The sequence below is a fragment of the Mustela lutreola genome, chromosome 18 (genome assembly GCF_030435805.1).
Source record: "Mustela lutreola isolate mMusLut2 chromosome 18, mMusLut2.pri, whole genome shotgun sequence".
Classification (NCBI taxonomy): domain Eukaryota; kingdom Metazoa; phylum Chordata; class Mammalia; order Carnivora; family Mustelidae; genus Mustela; species Mustela lutreola.
This window is the reverse complement of record NC_081307.1, coordinates 7215670-7237208: the sequence shown is the minus strand read 5'-3', so window position 1 is coordinate 7237208 and position 21539 is coordinate 7215670. Positions and strand designations below refer to the sequence as shown.

The 21539-nt window shown below is 36.4% G+C and overlaps 1 protein-coding gene across 1 annotated transcript in view; it reads left to right on the top strand.

Annotated features, from left to right (window-relative positions):
- Nucleotides 1-21539, top strand: part of LOC131820665 (disintegrin and metalloproteinase domain-containing protein 5-like) — a 159623-nt gene that overhangs the window by 33688 nt on the left and 104396 nt on the right. Inside the window, exons 5-8 of the mRNA XM_059156370.1 lie at nucleotides 2696-2774; nucleotides 3045-3121; nucleotides 4253-4424; nucleotides 5329-5394. Of these exons, the coding sequence (XP_059012353.1) occupies nucleotides 2696-2774; nucleotides 3045-3121; nucleotides 4253-4424; nucleotides 5329-5394 (394 nt within the window). The remainder of the gene's footprint in view (nucleotides 1-2695; nucleotides 2775-3044; nucleotides 3122-4252; nucleotides 4425-5328; nucleotides 5395-21539) is intronic.

Here is a 21539-nt window from a genome sequence, read left to right as displayed (position 1 = left end):
CACCTGCTCAGGTATGCCAATAATTCTGATGTTGGAATGTTTCATGGTGTCATTTATTTCCTTAATTCTATTTTCATGGCTTCTAAGCTGTTTATTCCAGGTGTCCTCCTGATCCATCTTCTCTGTTTGTCTTCTAGATCACTAAGTCGATCTTCTGCTTCAGTTATGCTGACTGTTAGAGTATTTAGATTCGATTGGATCTCATTTCTGCCCTTAGAGTTTCTATGTTGCCACTAATGGTCTTCTCCATCCTAGCCATTGCTTGGGTAATTGTTACCCTGAATTCACTTTGTGACATATGTTTATGTTCATATTCAGTGGTTTTGTGGCAGAGGGCACAGTCTCTGAATATTTACTATGTTGGGTGTTCTTACTTCTAGTTATTTTGGTGAGAGGTGTTTGAGGGGTTGTTTAGCTGAATTTATCAACCACAATCTAGGCAAGGTGCACCCTGAAAAGTTTCAGAGTAACCAGAAGTCATCACCAAAAAGAAAGAAAAAAGAGAGAGAAAAATAGAAAAAAAAAAAAAAAGAAACCCAGCCAAAATGAGCCCCAAAAGTAAGATTTATAAGGTCCATAAACAAAACTGAACAATTAAAAAGACTGACAAAAGTAAAAGACAAGAAAAAAAGAAGAAAAACCCAGCCAAAAGGAACCCCAAGGATAATATTTATATAGTACAAAAACAGATACAAATACACAGAAACACCCACAGAAGAATAAGATGGGAAGATGGTTATAAACCCTTGATGTGAGCGAGGAAGGTTATTTCAGATCTTCTTGAATGAATATTGTTATCTTTGTTAAAGGACTCAACTTTCCATAGATACAGGGAAATTAAAACTGGTTTATATATAGAGGTAGTATTGAATAGGGAAAAATGATTACCTTGAAGCTTATGCCTATATGTATTTAAAAAAAGGAAGAAAAACACAATATATGCATGAAAAAAGTTCAAGTTAAAAAGTTATTATGCAATGTGTTAAAACTCTGGTTGTAATGGTAAGTAGGTTAAAAAAAATTAAAAGAAGAAGTGTGAGAACTAATAAAAAAAAAAAAAGAAGAAAAGTTGTATCTATGAATTATACAGGCATTGGGACAATACCGGGAGCTTAATTTATTGTTTTCCCCTGATATTTGGGTGTTAACAGTTTAATGGGGACCCTGTGGTTATTGTCTTCTTGTTCCTTTGGCTAGTTTTCTTGGGGAGGGGCCTGCCACATTGTTTTCCAGTCAGTACTGCTTGGGTTGAGTTACCCTGCCTGCTATCAAGGGACTGGACTCTGTGGAAACTGCTTTTCAGGCTTATGTTCTCTGGAGGGTTTTGTTCTTTGGTGGCTTTTTGTGGCTTTTTGGCTTTTCAGAGGTTTAGTGGAAAGCAAACTGTCCACCCCCAGACCTCTGCCTCAGAGAGAGGCCTCAGTTTGCTCCCCGCTGGATGGTCCAGAAAACATAGACTCCCCCTCTGCAAACTCTGCCAGACACCACAACCTCCCGCTGGTGGTGCGCACCCCTAGCCACTCTCCCAGTGGTTGCCCGAGGCCCCTGCTTGTCTCTGCATGCTGGTGCCACTAAAACTGTGAGCAATATAGGTCTGGATGAGCCCGATTCCAGTTACTGCTGTTGCTGGGAATGCTATCTACGGTCCATGCCAGGGAAGGTGCAGGTTGCCAAAGGCTGCAGGCTGAGAGACCCAACCGGAGTTGGTGCTGAGTTCTCTTAGGTGCCGGCTGGGTGTGCTCAGACCCCGCAGTCACGCAGGTCGAGGAAGGCTGTAGGCCCAGAGACCACCCACTGGTGCCCACACCAGGCTGTCTCAGGTGGGAGTGTGCCCAACCCGAGTAGTAGTGCAAGCAGCAGAAAGGACCACAGATTGGTGGCCCCACCAGACTCTCTCTGACATGGGTGGTCACCAGAGGTGACCATCCTGGGCCCATGCCCTTGACCACCAGATTCCACCAGTTGCCTCTTAAGATCTTTTGCTCTTTTTGAGTGCTTTTAACCATACTCCAAGTTAATGTTTGTCCCCAACCACAGGACACTTTCATATTGGGGTATTACTTTCTAATGTGTCCCTTCTGGTAGCTCCCTCCTCTTCTGTTTATCTTCCAGTATCAGTCCAAGCATTCCCACTCTGCTTTACCTCTTCACTGCTGTCATCTGCCTCTGTAGAGATCCAGAAGTGTGTAATCTTACATCTCAGGCCAATTTCATGGGTGTTCAGAGTGTTCTGGTAGATATTTAGCTCACTTTAGGGGACCGGTTGAAACAGGGTCTCTTACTTCTCTGCCATCTTGCCCCTACTCCTCAAGAAAATATTTTAAAATTTTGTTCTAACCCTTTAAGATTTAGGTTTAAAATCTGGAATCAGTTTTAACACAACGTTTTTAAACACAAAATAAATAAACACAAAAATTTTTAAATTCTATGCTGGAACTTGGGACCTATGTTATTTTACTATTTACTATTTCTAGCTGTTTCGGTTGTTCATTGACATGTATTTTAGCATTGTGTGTTACAATACTTTCTTCAGCACCTGGTTTATTGTAAATGATAAAAGTATTTTGACGATTGACTATGTAAAGGTAATTGACACTACAATTCCTCAGTGAAAGAACAATTTGTATTATGAAGAATAATTTTTTCTATGTTTTGTTTCACAACTTGAGCATGTTTTGTGATTTTTTTTGTCTAGATTATTTTTATATTCAGTTTCTGTTGTTTACTTTTATGACAATGATGACATCCAACATTCTCAGCCTTTGTTAGCACAGGTAAGACTGAGCTTTTTCTTATAAACTTCTTACTCTGGATTATCTTTAAAAATGTAAATATTCTGAAATTTCTAGAATATTATTTTACACATTCACTGAAATTGAATAACTTGGACTAATTCTTATTCCTACCTGGCAAAAGTTTGTTGGCTAATTGCCTATGCATGTTAAAGCACTAGGGTAGATAAAGTAATAAATACAAGTGACACAGGTGGGATGTCCATTTTAAAAATAAATTATCCATTTATTCTTGTGTATTTTTTTTTTCAGGTGGATTGCAGTTATCATGGATATGTTGCAGGTTTTCCACATTCTCTTGTGTCACTCCATACTTGTTCAGGACTCAGGTTGTAACCTATTTAAAGATAATCCATTTGCCAGTATTGATCCTGTTAACCTGAGTTGGTCCTCTGTTTATCTTTTCTAGTTCTATATTCAACTTTGTTATCTCAGTTCCCTAAGGAGTGACTCAGAATTACTGATAAAATAAAATATTGGTCACCTTGGCAGCATTTGTCCCTGTTGGAAGACTACTTGTTGATTCTTTTTTTTTTTTTTTAATTTTTATTATGTTATGTTAGTCACTATAATATATACATGATGAGGTTTTTTTTTTTTTTTTTAAGATTTTATTTATTTATTTGACAGAAAGAGAGAGAGATCACAAGTAGGCAGAGAGGCAGGCAAAAAGAGAGTGGGAAGTAGGCACCTTGCCAAACAGAGAGCCCAATGTGGGGCTCGATCCTAGGACTCTGAGTTCATGACCTGAGCTGAAGCCACTCAGGTGTCCCACATCATGAGTTTTTGATGCAGTGTTTCACGATTCATTGTTTATGTACTTGTTGATGCTAACAGGATCTGTTGCTTGAGGCTTTGAGTGGCCTTGAGTGTAGGGGGTGTTTGTTGGTTTCTTCATACTTTACTTTTTCTAGATTTTTAATATTTTTATTGATTTCTTAATTTCCTAGCATGGTTGAAAATTGTAGAATGCCTAGATCTGATAGGTATTTTAGCTCTGCTTCCAGTCATTTTTAGGCAGGTAATACCTTCATTTAAGTCCACACAAAAAATGATGTGTGACATTAAGTCTCAGGGAAGAGTAGGTATCTCAAAAAGAAGAAAGGACCTAACACTAAGGAAGAGAGTGCCTAAAGATCTGACAAGCTGGCTTAGAAAATCTGTACTCTAGGAAGGGTTCCTAACCTGTTTAATCACATGGATCCATGACACTTAGATGCTTTCTTTAAGATAATAAAAATATGTCTTTTAGAATATTGTAATATAAGGCAGTATGCATCCTGTGGTATTAACTGGTCCAGTCTTGAGTTTAATACCTCAATGAATAAACTAGAGAAACCAAGGTGACTTTAAATGTAAGAAAAAAAATTTTTTTTTTTTTTTTTGCCAAAATTACTCCTTAGAATATTATAGTTTTGGTAGAATAATTTCAGACTTGTTTTGATTTTTTTAATACTCAGGGGAACATTACAGCTTAAAAACATCTCATACGGAATTGAACCAATGGAGGCTGTATCAGGATTTGTGCACATGATTTATGAAGAAAAATATGACATTGTTGTACCTCTTTTAGGAGAAACTAAGACTTACAGCTATAATAGCATGTATTATCATATCAGGAAAAGTTCAGAAGTAAGTGTTGACTTTTTAAATTTAACTTATTCCTTATAATTTCATAAAATGAAAACTACTTTCAGAGCAAAATTTGATGGTCTGCAGATTTAAGATTGTTTTACTTTTTCATGAGGACCTTGCTTGACTTTTAAAATGGGTAAAGAATAAAATTAAGTTCCCCATTAAGCTAGTCATTAGATTAAAGTTTAGTAAAGACTTAGGTAATCAATCTTGGACACATGTGAATATAGGATTCAAGAAACCAAAAAATTAATTTTCGCATGTGGACATTTGAATAGCTAATGTAAATTACTCCTTTTCCTCAATTAGGCTGATAAATTAGGTGAAAATATCACATAATCTGCATTTCTAAATTAAATCTTTGTTTTAAGAGAGTTCAGAAATACTATTAGTGGCCTATATAAGGTACAGGTAAGGCAATGTGATGAATTCTTCTTCCACAAAGGCTAGTAAACTGCTTTAATGTCATAAATAGCATTCCTGGCTCCAGTGAACTGCCATTGGTTGTAAACTTCAGTAATATTTTTCTTAACTTTATTGTTTGCCGGAAGTAGTTTCCTAATCATTGGTAGCAGAAAATCTGTCCACATGGAAGACTACTATGAAAACTATCACAAGGGAAGAAGGAAAAGATTTATGTTGTAATCTTAAAATTTCTAATTGCAACTATTGCTAAAATCAACAGATACCTGGATTCTTGTATAGCTTGGGATCTCATTGAACACCTTATTAACCACAGGAACTTTTTGGACTGGAATTTTCTGAATAGTACCTAAATTTTGTATTTGGATGCCGCTTTATTATGTAGTCAGTAGCATCACGTCTCACAGTTTCTGAATATAATTTCAACAGAAGGTAAATTTTTGGAAATTCCTCAGGACTCATGTTGTGTGTTTTCCAGAGAACTGAATTTCTCAAGTTATATCCTCAATATCTTGAAATATATATTGTTGTGGATAAAATTCTGGTAGGTCCTTTTTTATGTATTGCTATTTTAAAGTGATTTAACCTTTGTATTTAACTTGATTTCAATGATGTAAAAACGTTTTTGATAAATATTTATTTTGTTTTGCAGTTAATAACTTCTTAAAAATTGTTCATAAGCCAATTGTTGAATTCATTTATTTTAAATATGAGTTTCTACATGTTTTTGTAAAGTAAAACATTTTTTATATTTTTAAAGCTTGTCAGTCTATTTTTCTTTTTTTCAAAAGAACTACATCCTCAGTGAAACCCTCAGGCCCCACATATAATAATGTTTAACTGCTTCAGCCTCATTGAAAGAATAGTCTACAAAACAAATATGCTACTTTTAAGTGAAGGGATAAAACAAGTCATCTGTTTTGTTCTCGGTTCTAGATAAATGAAATAACAGAAAAACGAATAAAATTTTCATATTGAGGATTCATGAATATATTTATGATCTTGTATGGGTTTAGGTTTTTAATTTGTACAACATGGGTAGTTAGGAGATTCTGAACTATGAGGCTACATTTATTCCTGCTTGGTAAGAGCCAGGGGCACCTGTGGGAGGCAAAGAATGTTTCTCTCTATAGGAATGCACTTCAAGCAGGTATTCCCACAGGTATTCCCACAGATTATTTCCAGCCATATATGAGCTCAAATTCAAAAGAAAATTAGCTACCATAAACAAGGGCTAGCAAAATAAATGAATGAATGAATGAATGAATGAATGAATAAATAAATAAATATTTAGATATAGGAAACTTTCAGATATTAAAATTTTAAGATATGTTATAAAAATATTTCATTCCATAGGGTGTCTGTTGACTCCAGAAGAGGTGGGTATGAGGCAGGGAAGCTGAGCTAAATATTATCAGAGGTTACAAAAATTGAAGTCCATTGACTCATTAAAGAGTGGAAAGGTTTTTTTTTTTTTACACCTGGTTACACTGACTTAGTACAATGCCAATACATATTCTAAAATCATATTCCTGTAAATTTACAAAGCAATTAGAAATAGGAAAACAGAATTTTAAGCATAATCAACAAAAATAAGTCAATGAAGGGAAAGGAAAACATTATACATTAAATTTTTGTTTCATAGTAACCTAAACTTAGCAGTTAATAACTGCTAAATATTTAATAAATATTTATTTGTACATAATTTGAAGTCAGAGGGATCTAGCATTGAATCCCAATTTCCCCTCATTCTTTTTTTTATTGTAGTTAAAAGCATTTAGTATTAAATTTTCCATACTAACCATTTTTAAATGTATAGTTCAGTAGTGTTAAGTATATTCACATTTTTGTTCAACAGATCTCTAGAATCTTTTCATCCTGAAAGCCAACATTCTATGCCCATTGAACACTAATTTCCCCTCCCCCCTGCAACCCCTGCCCCACCCCTGGCAAATACCTTTCGACTTTCTGTTTCTATGATTGACTACTTTAGATAATACATATGAGTGGAATTATACAGAATTTGAACTTTTGTGACGGGCTTATTTTGCTTCGCATAATGTCCTCAGGTTTCATCCATATTGTAGCACACGACTGGATTATCTTCCTTCTTAAGGCTGTGACTATCCCACTGCATGTGCATATAGCCATTGCATTTTCTTTACCCAGTCTTCTATTAATGGGCCTTTGGGTTTCTTCTACCTTCAGGCTATTGCGAATAATGCTCCAAGGAACATGAATGTGTAAATATCTCTTTGCAATCTTGCTTTGATTTTTTTGAATGTATACCCAGAAGCTGGATTGTTAGAACATATGTTAATTCTATGCTTAATTTTTTGAGGAGCTGTTGTATTGTTTTCCATTATTAATATTAATATTTCCATTAATAAAGAATTTTAAAGTTTTTTGTTGTTGTTAAGCTATAGGATTTCTTTTGTATATTCTACATATTGACTTCTTATCAGATATGTGGTTTGTAAATGCTTTCTCCCATTCTGTAAGCTGCCTTTTCACTCTGTTGATTGCTTTCTTTGATGCACAAAAGTTAAGTTTAATGTAATCCCATTTGTTTATTTGTACTTTTGTTCCCTGTGTTTTTGGTATCATATCCAACAAGTGATTGCCGAATCCAATGTACTGAAGGTTTCTTCCTATGCTTTTTCCCAGGAGTTTCATAATTTTAGGTCTTACATTTATGCCAATTTTGAGTTAACTTTTGTATATGATTTAAAGTAAGAGTCCAACTTCATTCTTTGACATGTAGGTAGATATAGATTTTCCAGCGCCATTTGTTGAAGACACTGATTATTTTCCACTGTGTATGCTGGCACCAGTGTTGAAAAACATTTGGCCATATATACTCAGGGCTTTATTTCTGAATGCTCTATTCTATTCCATTGTTCCATATATCTGTCTTTATGCTAATACCATATAGTTTTCATTACTGTTGCTTTGTAGTATGTTTCAAAATTGGGAAATGAGACACTGTAACATTTTTCTTTTAGGCTATTTTTTTCTATTTCTGAAAAATATGCCATTGGAATTCTAATAAAGATTGCAGTGAATTTTTAGATAGCTTCATCTGGTAGTTTGGGCATTTTAACATTATTTTAACACTACAAAGTCTTCCAGTTAATGAGCATGAGATATCTTTCCATTTGTCTGTGTATTCTTTGATTTCTTTTACCTATGCCTTCAGCTTTCAGTGTGCAAGACTTTTACCTCATTGGTTAAGTCCATTCTTAAGTATTTTATCCTTTTTGATACTATAGTAAAAGGGAGCATTTTCTTAATTCCCTTTTGTGATTGATCATGTTTGTGTACAGAAATGTTCGTGTCCAGAAACAACTGATTTTTGTGTGTTGATTTTATATTATAACTACTGAAATTGTTTCCTAGCTCAAACAGTTTTTTTTTTTTTTTTTTTGTGGAATCTGTAGGGTTTTCTGCTTATGAAATCATTGGTTAGACATAATTTTACTTATTTCTCATTTCAATACCTTTTTTCTTTTTGTTCTCTAAATCCTGTAGTTAGGACCTATAATACAATGCTGAATTGTGTGGTGAAGGTGGACATGGTTATCTTTTTTCTTGTGCTTAGTGAAAAAGAAGACAGTCTTTCATTGTTGAGTGTGATATTGTCTGTGATCATATATGGCTTTTATTATGTTGAGGTACTTCTATTAGTTTGTTGGGTGTTTTTATGATATAATAGTGCTGAATTTTTTCACTTTTTTTGGCATCAATTGAAATGATCATGTGGGGTTTTGTTGTCATTCATTTATTAATGAATGGAACTACATTGATTGATTTTTTAATATGTTAAACCATTCTTATGTTCCATGTATAAATCCCACTTGGTCATAATGTATGATTCCCTTAATGAATTTTTGAATTCATTTTGCTATTATTTTATAAATGATTTTTGCATTAGTCATCACCAATGATATTTGACTTCTATTTTTCTTGTAGTTTCTTTATCTGGTTTTGGTATCAGGATAATGCTGACATCATAGAATGAGTTTGGAAGTGTTTCTCCTATACAATTCTTAGTAAGAGCTTGAGGGAGATTAGTGTTAATTTTTCTTTAAATGTTTGGTTGAATTCTCTAGTGAATTCATCTGGTTCTGAGCTTTTCTGTATTGAGATGTTTTTGATTACTGATCCGATATCCTTCCTCTTTATTTGTCTGGTCACATTTAAAAAATTTCTTTGTGATTTAGTTTTTTTTTTTTTTTAAATTTTAATTTTTATTTATTTATTTATTTATTTTTTATAAACATATATTTTCATCCCCAGGGGTACAGGTCTGTGAATCACCAGGTTTACACACTTCACAGCACTCACCAAAGCACATACCCTCCCCAATGTCCATAATCCCACCCCCTTCTCCCAAACCCCCTCCCCCCAGGAACCCTCAGTTTGTTTTGTGAGATTAAGAGTCACTTATGGTTTGTCTCCCTCCCAATTCCATCTTGTTTCATTGATTCTTCTCCTACCCACTTAAGCCCCCATGTTGCATATCAGGGAGATCATATGATAGTTGTCTTTCTCTGCTTGACTTATTTCGCTAAGCATGATATGCTCTAGTTCCATCCATGTTGTCGCAAATGGCAAGATTTCATTTATTTTGATGGCTGCATAGTATTCCATTGTGTATATATACCACTTCTTCTTCATCCATTCATCTGTTGATGGACATCTAGGTTCTTTCCATAGTTTGGCTATTGTGGACATTGCTGTTATGAACATTCGGGTGCACGTGCCCCTTTAGATCACTACATTTGTATCTTTAGGGTAAATACCCAGTAGTGCAATTGCTGGGTCATAGGGCAGTTCTATTTTCAACATTTTGAGGAACCTCCATGCTGTTTTCCAGAGTGGCTGCACCAGCTTGCATTCCCACCAACAGTGTAGGAGGGTTCCCCTTTCTCCGCATCCTCGCCAGCATCTGTCATTTCCTGACTTGTTGATTTTAGCCATTCTGACTGGTGTGAGGTGATATCTCATTGTGGTTTTGATTTGTATTTCCCTGATGCCGAGTGATATGGAGCACTTTTTCATGTGTCTGTTGGCCATCTGGACGTCTTCTTTGCAGAAATGTCTGTTCATGTCCTCTGCCCATTTCTTGATTGGATTTTTTGTTCTTTGGGTGTTGAGTTTGCTAAGTTCTTTATAGATTCTGGACACTAGTCCTTTATCTGATATGTTGTTTGCAAATATCTTCTCCCATTCTGTCAGTTGTCTTTTGATTTTGTTAACTGTTCCTTTGCTGTGCAAAAGCTTATGATCTTGATGAAATCCCAATAGTTCATTTTTGCCCTTGCTTCCCTTGCCTTTGGCGTTGTTCCTAGGAAGATGTTGCTGCGGCTGAGGTCGAAGAGGTTGCTGCCTGTGTTCTCCTCAAGAATTTTGATGGATTCCTTTCGCACATTGAGGTCCTTCATCCATTTTGAGTCTATTTTCGTGTGTGGTGTAAGGAAATGGTCCAATTTCATTTTTCTGCATGTGGCTGTCCAATTTTCCCAGCACCATTTATTGAAGAGGCTGTCTTTTTTCCATTGGACATTCTTCCCTGCTTTGTCGAAGAATAGTTGACTGTAGAGTTGAGGGTCTATTTCTGGGCTCTCTATTCTGTTCCATTGATCTATGTGTCTGTTTTTGTGCCAGTACCATGCTGTCTTGATGATGACAGCTTTGTAATAGAGCTTGAAGTCCGGAATTGTGATGCCACCAACGTTGGCTTTCTTTTTCAATATCCCTTTGGCTATTCGAGGTCTTTTCTAGTTCCATATAAATTTTAGAATTATTTGTTCCATTTCTTTGAAAAAGATGGATGGTACTTTGATAGGAATTGCATTAAATGTGTAGATTGCTTTAGGTAGCAAAGACATTTTCACAATATTTATTCTTCCAATCCAGGAGCATGGAACATTTTTCCATTTCTTTGTGTCTTCCTCAATTTCTTTCATGAGTACTTTATAGTTTTCTGAGTATAGATTCTGTGCCTCTTTGGTTAGGTTTATTCCTAGGTATCTTATGGTTTGGGGGGCAGTTGTAAATGGGATTGACTCCTTAATTTCTCTTTCTTCTGTCTTGCTGTTGGTGTAGAGAAATGCAACTGATTTCTGTGCATTGATTTTATATCCTGACACTTTACTGAATTCCTGTATAAGTTCTAGCGGTTTTGGAGTGGAGTCTTTTGGGTTTTCCACATATAGTATCATATCATCCACGAAGAGTGATAATTTGACTTCTTCTTTGCCTATTTGCATGCCTTTAATTTCCTTTTGTTGTCTGATTCTGAGGCTAGGACCTCTAGTACTATGTTGAATAGCAGTGGTGATAATGGACATCCCTGCCGTGTTCCTGACCTTAGCGGAAAAGCTTTCAGTTTTTCTCCATTGAGAATGATATTTGTGGTGGGTTTTTCATAGATGGCTTTGATGATATTGAGGTATGTGCCCTCTATCCCTACACTTTGAAGAGTTTTGATCAGGAAGGGATGCTGTACTTTGTCAAATGCTTTTTCAGCATCTATTGAGATTATCATATGGTTCTTGTTCTTTCTTTTATTGATGTGTTGTATCACATTGACTGATTTGCGGATGTTGAACCAACCTTGCAGCCCTGGAATAAATCCCACTTGGTCGTGGTGAATAATCCTTTTAATGTACTGTTGAATCCTATTGGCTAGTATTTTGTTGAGTATTTTTGCATCTGTGTTCATCAAGGATATTGGTCTATAGCTCTCTTTTTTGATGGGATCCTTGTCTGGGTTTGGGATCAAGGTGATGCTGGCCTCATAAAATGAGTTTGGAAGTTTTCCTTCCATTTCTATTTTTTGGAACAGTTTCAGGAGAATAGGAATTAGTTCTTCTTTAAATGTTTGGTAGAATTCCCCCGGGAAGCCGTCTGGCCCTGAGCTTTTGTTTGTTTGGAGATTTTTAATGACTGTTTAAATCTCCTTACTGGTTATGGGTCTGTTCAGGATTTCCACTTCTTCCTGGTTCAGTTGTGGTAGTTTATATGTTTCTAGGAATGCATCAATTTCTTCCAGATTGTCAAATTTGTTGGTGCAGAGTTGCTCATAGTATGTTCTTATAATAGTTTGTATTTCTTTGGTGTTAGTTGTGATCTCTCCTCTTTCATTCATGATTTTATTTATTTCGGTCCTTTATCTTTTCTTTTTGATAAGTCTGGCCAGGGGTTATCAATTTTATTAATTCTTTCAAAGAACCAGCTCCTAGTTTCGTTGATTTGCTCTGTTGTCTTTTTGGGTTCTATTTCATTGATTTCTGCTCTGATCTTTATGATTTCTCTTCTGCTTGGCTTAGGGTTTCTTTCTTGTTCTTTCTCCAGCTCCTTGAGGTGTAGGGTTAGGTTGTGTACCTGAGACCTTTCTTGTTTCTTTAGAAAGGCTTGTACCGCTATATACTTTCCTCTCGGGACTGCCTTTGTTGTGTCTCACAGATTTTGAACTGTTGTATTTTCATTATCATTTGTTTCCATGATTTTTTTCAATTCTTCTTTAATTTCCCGGTTGACCCATTCATTCTTTAGAAGGATGCTGTTTAGTCTCCATGTATTTGGGTTCTTTTCAAACTTCCCTTTGTGGTTGAGTTCTAGCTTTAGAGCATTGTGGTCTAAAAATATGCAGGGAATGATCCCAATCTTTTGATACCGATTGAGTCCTGATTTAGGACTGAGGATGTGATCTATTTTGGAGAATGTTCCATGTGCACTAGAGAAGAATGTGTATTCTGTTGCTTTGGGATGAAATGTTCTGAATATATCTGTGATGTCCATCTGGTCCAGTGTGTCGTTTAAGACCGTTATTTCCTTGCTGATCTTTTGCTTGGATGATCTGTCCATTTCAGTGAGGGGAGTGTTAAAGTCTCCTACTATTATTGTATTATTGTTGATGTGTTTCTTTGATTTTGTTATTAATTGGTTTATATAGTTGGCTGCTCCCACGTTGGGGGCATAGATATTTAAAATTGTTAAATCTTCTTGTTGGACAGACCCTTGGAGTATGATATAGTGTCCTTCCTCATCTCTTATTATAGTCTTTGGCTTGAAATCTAATTGATCTGATATAAGGATTGCCACTCCTGCTTTCTTCTGATGTCCATTAGCATGGTAAATTCTTTTCCACCCTCTCACTTTAAATCTGGAGGTGTCTTCGGGCTTAAAATGTGTTTCTTGGAGGCAACATATAGATGGGTTTTGTCTTTTTATCCATTCTGATACCCTGTGTCTTTTGACAGGGGCATTTAGCCCATTCACATTCAGGGTAACCATTGAGAGATATGAATTTAGTGCCATTGTATTGCCTGTAAGGTGACTGTTAATGTATATGGTCTCTGTTCCTTTCTGATCTATCACTTGTAAGCTCTCTCTTTGCTTAGAGGACCCCTTTCAATATTTCCTGTAGAGCTGGTTTGGTGTTTGCAAATTCTTTCAGTTCTTTTTTGTCCTGGAAGCTTTTAATCTCTCCTTCTATTTTCAATGATAGCCTAGCTGGATATAGTATTCTTGGATGCATGTTTTTCTCGTTTAGTGCTATGAAAATATCATGCCAGCTCTTTCTGGCCTGCCAGGTCTCTGTGGATAAGTCAGCTGCCAATCTAATATTTTTACCATTGTATGTTACAGACTTCTTTTCCCGGGCTGCTTTCAGATTTTCTCTTTGTCACCGAGACTTGTAAATTTTACTATTAGGTGACGGTGTGTGGGCCTATTCTTATTGATTTTGAGGGGCGTTCTCTGAACCTCCTGAATTTTGATGCTCATTCCCTTTGCCATATTGGGGAAATTCTCCCCAATAATTCTCTCCAGTATACCTTCTGCTCCCCTCTCTCTTTCTTCTTCTTCTGGAATCCCAATTATTCTAATGTTGTTTCTTCTTATGGTGTTACTTATCTCTCGAATTCTCCCCTCGTGGTCCAGTAGCTGTTTGTCCCTCTTTTGCTCAGCTTCTTTATTCTCTGTCATTTGGTCTTCTATATCACTAATTCTTTCTTCTGCCTCATTTATCCTAGCAGTGAGAGCCTCCATTTTTGATTGCACCTCATTAATAGCTTTTTTGAGTTCAACTTGGTTAGATTTTAGTTCTTTTATTTCTCCAGAAAGGGCTTTTATATCTCTTGAGAGGTTTTCTCTAATATCTTCCATGTCTTTTTCGAGCCCGGCTAGAGCCTTGAGAATTGTCATTCTGAACTCTAGATCTGACATATTACCAATGTCTGTATTGATTAGGTCCCTAGCCTTCAGTACTGCCTCTTCTTCTTTTTTTTGTGTTGAATTTTTCCGTCTTGTCATTTTGTCCAGATAAGAGTATATGAAGGAGCAAGTAAAATACTAAAAGGGTGGCAACAACCCCAGGAAAATATGCTTTAACCAAATTAGAAGAGATCCCAAATCGTGAGGGGGTAGAAAGGGGATAAAAAGAGGTTCAAAAAGGAAGAAAGAAAAAAGAAAAAAAAAAAAGAAAAGAAAAGAAGTAAAAAAAAGAAAACAAATAAGAAAAATATAAAAATGAAAAAATATATATATTGGATAAACTAGTTAAAAAACGTTAAAAAAGAAAAAAGTAAAAGTTAAAAAAAAAATTACCAGAAGGCGAGAAAAACAAAAAACAAAAAATGAAAAAGAAAAAAATCAAATTAACTGCAAGACTTAAAAAAATCACAGGGAAAAAGCCATGAGTTCCGTGCTTTGCTTTCTCCTTCTCTGGAATTCTGCTGCTCTCCTTGGTATTAAAACCACACTCCTTGGTAGGTGAACTTGGTCTCGGCTGGATTTCTTGTTGATCTTCTGGGGGAGGGGCCTGTTGTAGTGATTTTCAAGTGTCTTTGCCCCAGCTGGAATTGCACCGCTCTTAACAGGGGCCAGGGTGAGTAATCCGCTCGGGTTTGCTTTCAGGAGCTTTTGTTCCCTGTGCGCTTTCCGTAGAGTTCCGGAGGACGGGAATACAAATGACGGCCTCCTGGTCTCCAGCCCGGAGGAGCCGAGAGCCCAGGGCCGCACTCCTCAGTGCGCCCTCAGAGAACAGCGCCCAGTTACTCCCGTCTGCCTGACCTCCAGCCGCTCTCTGAGCTCACCGAGCCTGCGACCGGTTCAAGGTAACACCGAGCTGTGAGCTTACTGTCGGCTCTGTCTCTGTAGCCGGCTTTCCCGTTCCAATACCCACAAGCTCTGCGACACTCAGACACCTCTGATCCTTCTGTGACCCTGCGGGACCTGAGGCCACGCTGACCCCACGTGGGCTTCACCCAGGTTTAGCCTCTGGAGCAATGTCCCTCAGCGGAACAGACTTTTAAAAGTCCTGATTTTGTGCGCCGTTGCTCCGCTGCTTGCTGGGAGCCGGCCCCTCCCCCCGGGGTCTATCTTCCCGTCGCTTTGGATTCACTTCTCCACCGGTCCTACCTTTCAGAAAGTGGTTGTTTTTCTGTTTCCAGAATTGCTGTTCTTCTCTTCGATCTGCCAATGGATTTTCAGGTGTTTGCAATCTTTAGATAAGCTATCTAGCTGATCTCCGGCCAGCTGAAGTAGTCTCAGCCTGCTACTTCTCTGCCATCTTGACTCTGCCCCCTGGGTTGTATTTTTTTAATTGAAGTGTAGTTGACATACAATGCTATATTAATTTCAGGTGTACAACAGAGAGATTGGACAATTCTGTATGTTATACAGTGCTCACCATGGTAAGTATAGTGACCATCTGTCACCATACAAAGCTACTACGGTATTATTGGCTAAATTCTCTAGGCTGTGCTTTTCATCCCCATGGATTATTTATTTTATAATGAATTTTATACCTCTTAATGCCCTTCACATATTTTTCCCATGTACTTGACCCTCCTCCTTTTTGGCAACTACCAGTTTTGTTCTCTGTATTTATGAGTCTGTTTCTATTTTTTTTTTTTTTTTTGATTCCTCATATGAATGAAATCTTGTAGATTTGTCTTTTTATGTCTGACTTATTTCACTTGGAATGATACCCTGTAGATCTGCCCATGTTGTCACGAATGGCAAGATTTCATTGATTTTTATGACTAATATTCCATTGTTTATATATCACATCTTCTTATCCATTTATCCTTCAGTGGACACTTGGGTTACTTTCACAGCTTATCTATTTTAAATAATGCTTCAGTGAACATGAGTGGATTTATGTTTTCAAATTAGTGTTTTCATTTCCTCTGGGTAAATATCCAGCAGTGGAACTATTATATGGTATTGCTGTTGATAAGTTTTTAAGGATACAACCTCAATGTAAGCTGTTGCTTACATTCCTACCAACAGAGCATGAGGGCTCCCTCCACATCCCATAGCAAGCTAACACTTGCTATTTCTTATCTTTTTGATATTAGCCATTCTGACAGGTGTGAGGTGATGTGTCATGGTGGTTTTGATTTGCATTTCCCTGATGATTACTGATGTTGAGAATCTGCTCATTTATTTCTTGGCCATCAGTATGTCTTCTGTGGAGAAAAGTCTATTCAGGTCCTCTATCCATTTTTAAATCAGATTATCTGTTTTTTTGGTGTTGAGGAACATGATATTTTTATATATTTTATATATTTTGCATATTTACCCCTTATTGGATTGTTGGGAGCCTCATGCCTAGAAGGGGTTAACCCAATAGAGCAACAGTTCTTGGGAACCTCTACAACCGAGGACTTCCATCGGTGGCAAGCTAGAGTGCCACCGTTTTTCCCTGGTGATTGTTATGAGAACATTGTAAGGTTTGGCTTGTTGCCATTGCAGCTGCGGTCTCAAGACTAAGTTAATAAGGCTCCTATGTTTTGTGAATATTGAGTTATGGCCTAAGTGTCCAAACCACGAAGGTCAAGGCTGTCTGATATCTCTGCATGGCCAGCTACTCTCAGGCCAAAATAGAAACTAGCACCAGATATACAGGAGGTGATTCCCTTACTGTGTGGTATAAATCAGAACTCTGCAAAATAAACTTTGGCACTATGGGACATTCTCCTTGGTGGTCCTCCTTCCCCCATCTCTTTGTCTCTTAATTTCTTTTCACCATCCTCTTACCCTCACGTTCCTGGTCAGTTTATCGCACCGGCCACGACATTGGATACATCATTGGAAATATCTTTTCCATTTGATAGGTTGCCTTTTAGGTTGTTTCCTTTGTTATGCAAAACCTTATTTTGATGTGGTCCAGAAATTTATTTTTGCTTTTGTTTCACTTGCCTGGGGAGACAGATTGAGAAAAATATTGCTAAGGTTGATATCCTGGAGATTACTCCCTATGTTGCTTTCTTTTTTTTTTTTTTTTTTTTTTAAGATTTTATTTATTTATTTGACAGACAGAGATCACAAGTGGGCAGAGAGGCAGGCAGAGAGAGAAAGAGGGGGAAGCAGAGTCCCTGCTGAGCAGAGAGCCCAATATGGGGCTCGATCCCAGGGCCCTGGGATCATGACCTGAGCCAAAGGCAGAGGCTTTAACCCACTGAGCCACCCAGGTGCCCCCTATGTTCCCTATGTTTCTTTTTCTAGGAGTATCATAATTGTACACCTTACATTTAAGTTTTTAATATTTTTGAGTTTATTTCCATTTATTTTCATTTATGTGTGTGGTATAAGAAGGTGGTCTAGTTTAATTCTTTTGCACATAGCTGTCCAGTTTTCCCAACATTATTGATTGGAGAGACTTTTTTCCTTCATTGCATATTTTTTGTTCCAGATTAATTGACCATATAATTGTAGGTTTTGGGTTTTCTGTTCTTTTTTTTTTTTTTTTCTTGCCTTATGTGTCTTGTGTGTGTGTGTGTGTGTGTGTGTGTGTGGTGTGTGTGTGTGTTTACCACAACCACAGTGTTTTGATTACTGTAGCTTTGTGGCACAGCTTGAAATCTGGGATTGTGATACTTCCAGCTTTGTCCTTTTTTCTCAAGATGGCTTTGCCTATTTGGAGTCTTTCATGGCTCTGTACATATATTAAGATAATTTGTTCTATTTTTTGTAAAAGATACTATTGGTATTTTGATAGGGATCGCATTGAATTTGTAGATTGCTTTAGGTAGTATGGACATTTTAACAATATTAATTCTTCCAACCCAAGAGCATGGTTAAGTTTCCATTTATTTCCTTTGTCTTCAATTTTTTTCATCAGTCTATTATAGTTTTCAGAGTATGCATGTTTTTATTTTCCTTCATTAAATTTATTCTTAGGTAGTTTTTTTTTTCAGGTTTTAATTTAAATTCCAATTAGTTAACATATAGTGTAATGATAGTTTCAGGTAGAGAATTTAGTGACTCATCACTTACATACAACACTCAATGCTCATCACAACCGGTGCACTCCTTAATACCCATTACCAGTTTAACCCATATCTCCCACCTCCCCTCCAGCATCCCTCAGTTTGTTGTCTATATTTAAGAGTTTGTTTTATCGTTTGCCTCTATTTCCCCCACCATGTTCATTTGTTTTTCTTGTTAAATTGCACATATGAGTGAAACCATACGGTATTTGTCTTACTCTATTTCATTTACCAAAGTACTCTCTAGCTCCATCCACATCATTGCAAATGGCAAGATTTCATTCTTTTTGATGGCTGAGTAATAGTTCAATAGTCTTCTTTATCCACGTATTAGTTGATGGACATTTGGGCTTTTTCTGTAATTTGGCTATTGTCAATAAAGCTGCTATAAACATCAGGATGCAGTATCCCTTCAAATCAGTATTTTTGTATATAATTGTATAAATACCTAGTAGTGCAATAGCTGGAGTGTAGGGTATTTCTATTTTAACTTTTTAAGGAACCTCCATATTGTTTTCCAGAGTAGCTGCACCAGTTTGCATTCCCACCAACAGTGTGAGAGGGCATCTTTCTCTGCATCTTGACATCTGTTGTTTCCTGAGTTGTTTATTTTAGCTATTCTGATTGGTGTGAGGTGGCATCTCATTGTGGTTTTGATTTGCATTTCCCTGTTGATAAGAGATGTTGAACATCTTTTCATGAGTCTGCTAGCCATCTGAATATCCTCTTTGGAACAATGTCTATTAATGTCTTCCCTTTTTTTAAACTGGGTTATTCATTTTTGGGGTGTTGAATTTGGTAAGTTCTTTATAGATTTTGGATACTTATGCTTTATCAGATATGTCATTTGCAAATATCTTCTATTCTGGAAGTTGCCTTTTAGTTTTTTGATTATTTCCTTCATTGTGCAGAAGCTTTTTATTTTGATAAAGTACGAATAGTCCATTTTTAATTTTATTTTCCTCACTTCTGGAGACGTATCTAGTAAGAAGTTGCTGCAGCTGATGTCAGAGAGGTTGCTGCCTGTGTTTTCTTCTAGGATTTTGATGGTTTTCTGTCTCACATTTAGATTTTCATTTTGAATTTTTTTTTTTTTTTTTTTTTGGTATGGTGTAAGGAAGTGGTACAGTTTCATTCTTTTGAGTGTTGCTGTCCTCTTCCCAGCACCACTGTTGAAGTTGTCTTTTTCCCATTAGATAATCTTTCCTTCTTTGTTGAAGATTAGCTGGTCATATAGTTATAGGTCCATTTCTGGGTTTTGTACTTTGTTCTATTGATCTCTGTGTCTATTTTTGTGCCAGTATCATGTTGTCTTGATGATTACAGCTTTGTAATATAACTTAAAGTCTGGAATTATGGTGCTTCCAGCTTTGATTTTATTTTTCAAGATTTCTTTGGGTATTTAGAGTCTTCTGTGGTTCCATACAAATTTTGGGATTATTTGTTCCAGCACTGTGAAAAATGCTGGTGGTATTTTGATAGGGATAGCATTAAATATATAGATTGCTTTGGGTACTATAGACATTTTAACAATATTTATTTTTCTAGCCTATGAGCATGGAATGTTTTTCCACTTCTTTATGACATCTTCAATTTCTTTCATAAGTTTTTAATCATTTTCAGAGTATAGATATTTTCCTTCTTTGGTTAGGTTTATTCCTAAGTATCTTACAGTTTTTGTTGCAATTGTAAATGGGATTGATTCCTTGATTTCTCTTTCTGCCACTTCATTATTGATTTATAGAGATGCAACAGATTTCTGTACATTGATTTTGTATCCTAGGACTTAAACTGAATTTGCATATCAGTTCTAGTAATTTCTTGGTGGAGTCTATTGGGTTTTCTACATAGAGTATCTTGTCACCTGCAAACAGTGAAAGTTTTACTTCTTCCTTGCTGATTTGGATGCCTTTTATTTCTTTTGTTGTCTGGTTGCAGAGGCTAGGACTTCCAGTATTATTTAAATAACAGCGGTGTGGGGTGCCTGGCTGGCTCGGTCGGTTAAAGCCTCTGCCTTTGGCTTGGGTCATGATCCCAGTGTCCTGGGATCGAGCCCCACATCGGACTCTCTGCTTAGCGGGGAGCCTGCTTACTCCTCTCTCTCTGCCTGCCTCTCTGCCTACTTGTAATCTCTGTCAAATAAATAAATAAAATCTTTAAAATAAATAAATAAATAGATAGATAGATAGATAGATAAATAAATAAATAACAGCGGTGAAAGTGGACGTCCCTATCTTATTCCTGACTGCAGAGGAAGAGCTCTCAGTGTTTCACCATTGAAGATGATATTAGCTGTGGTTTTTTGCGTATGGCCTCTATGATCTTGAAGTATGTTCTTTATATCCCTATGTTGTTAGTGGTTCCATCAAGAACGGATGTTGTACTCGTCAAATGTTTTTTCTGCATCTATTTAGAGGATCATATGGTTCTTATCCTTTCTGTTACTGATGTGGAGTGTCACATTGATTTGTGAATATTGAACCACCCCTGAAACCCAAGAATAAATCCCAATTGACTGTGGTGAATGATTTTTTTTTTTTTTAATGTACTGTTGGATTCAATTTGCTAGTATTTTGCTGAGAATTTTTGCATCTGTATTGTTCAGGGATATTGTTCTGCAGTTCTCTTTTTCAATGTAATCTTTGTCTGGTTTGCCCTGACTATGTAATCTTTGTCAGGGATTGAAGTTGGAAGTTTTCCTTCTGCATTTATTATTTGGAATAGTTTGGGGAAAATAGGTATTAACCCTTGTTTATAAGATTGGGAGAATTCCCCTGTGAAGTCATCTGCCTCTGTAATTTTTGTTTATTAGGAGATTTTTGGTTACTGATTTGATTTCTTTGCTGGTTATCAGTCTGTTCAAATTTTCTAATTCTTGTTTCAGGTTTGGTAGCTTATATGTTTTTTAGGAATTGATCTATTTCTTCCTAATTGCTTAATTTTTTGTCATATAATTTTTCACAATATTCTCTTATAATTGTATTTCTGTGGTATTGGTTGTGATTTCTCCTCTTTCATTCATGATTTTATTTATTTACATTCTTTATTCTTTTTGATAAGGATGGCTAGGAGTTTATCAGTTTCATTAATTTTTTCACAGAACTAGCTTCTGGTTTCAGTGATCTGTTCTACTTTTTTGTTGTTGTTTTTTATATCACTTATTTTTGCTTTAATCTTTAATAGTTCCCTTCTTCTGCTGGCTTTAGCCTTTAATTTTTGTTCTTTTTCTAGCTCCTTTAAGTGTAAGATTAGATGGTGTATTTGAGATTTTTCTCAATTTTTGTGGTAGGCTTGGACCATGTTTTCTGCATCCCAAGGGTTTTGGACTATTGTGTTTCCATTTTCATTGTTTCCATGTGTGTGTTTTTTAAAAAAATTTCTTCTTTAATTTCCTGGTTAA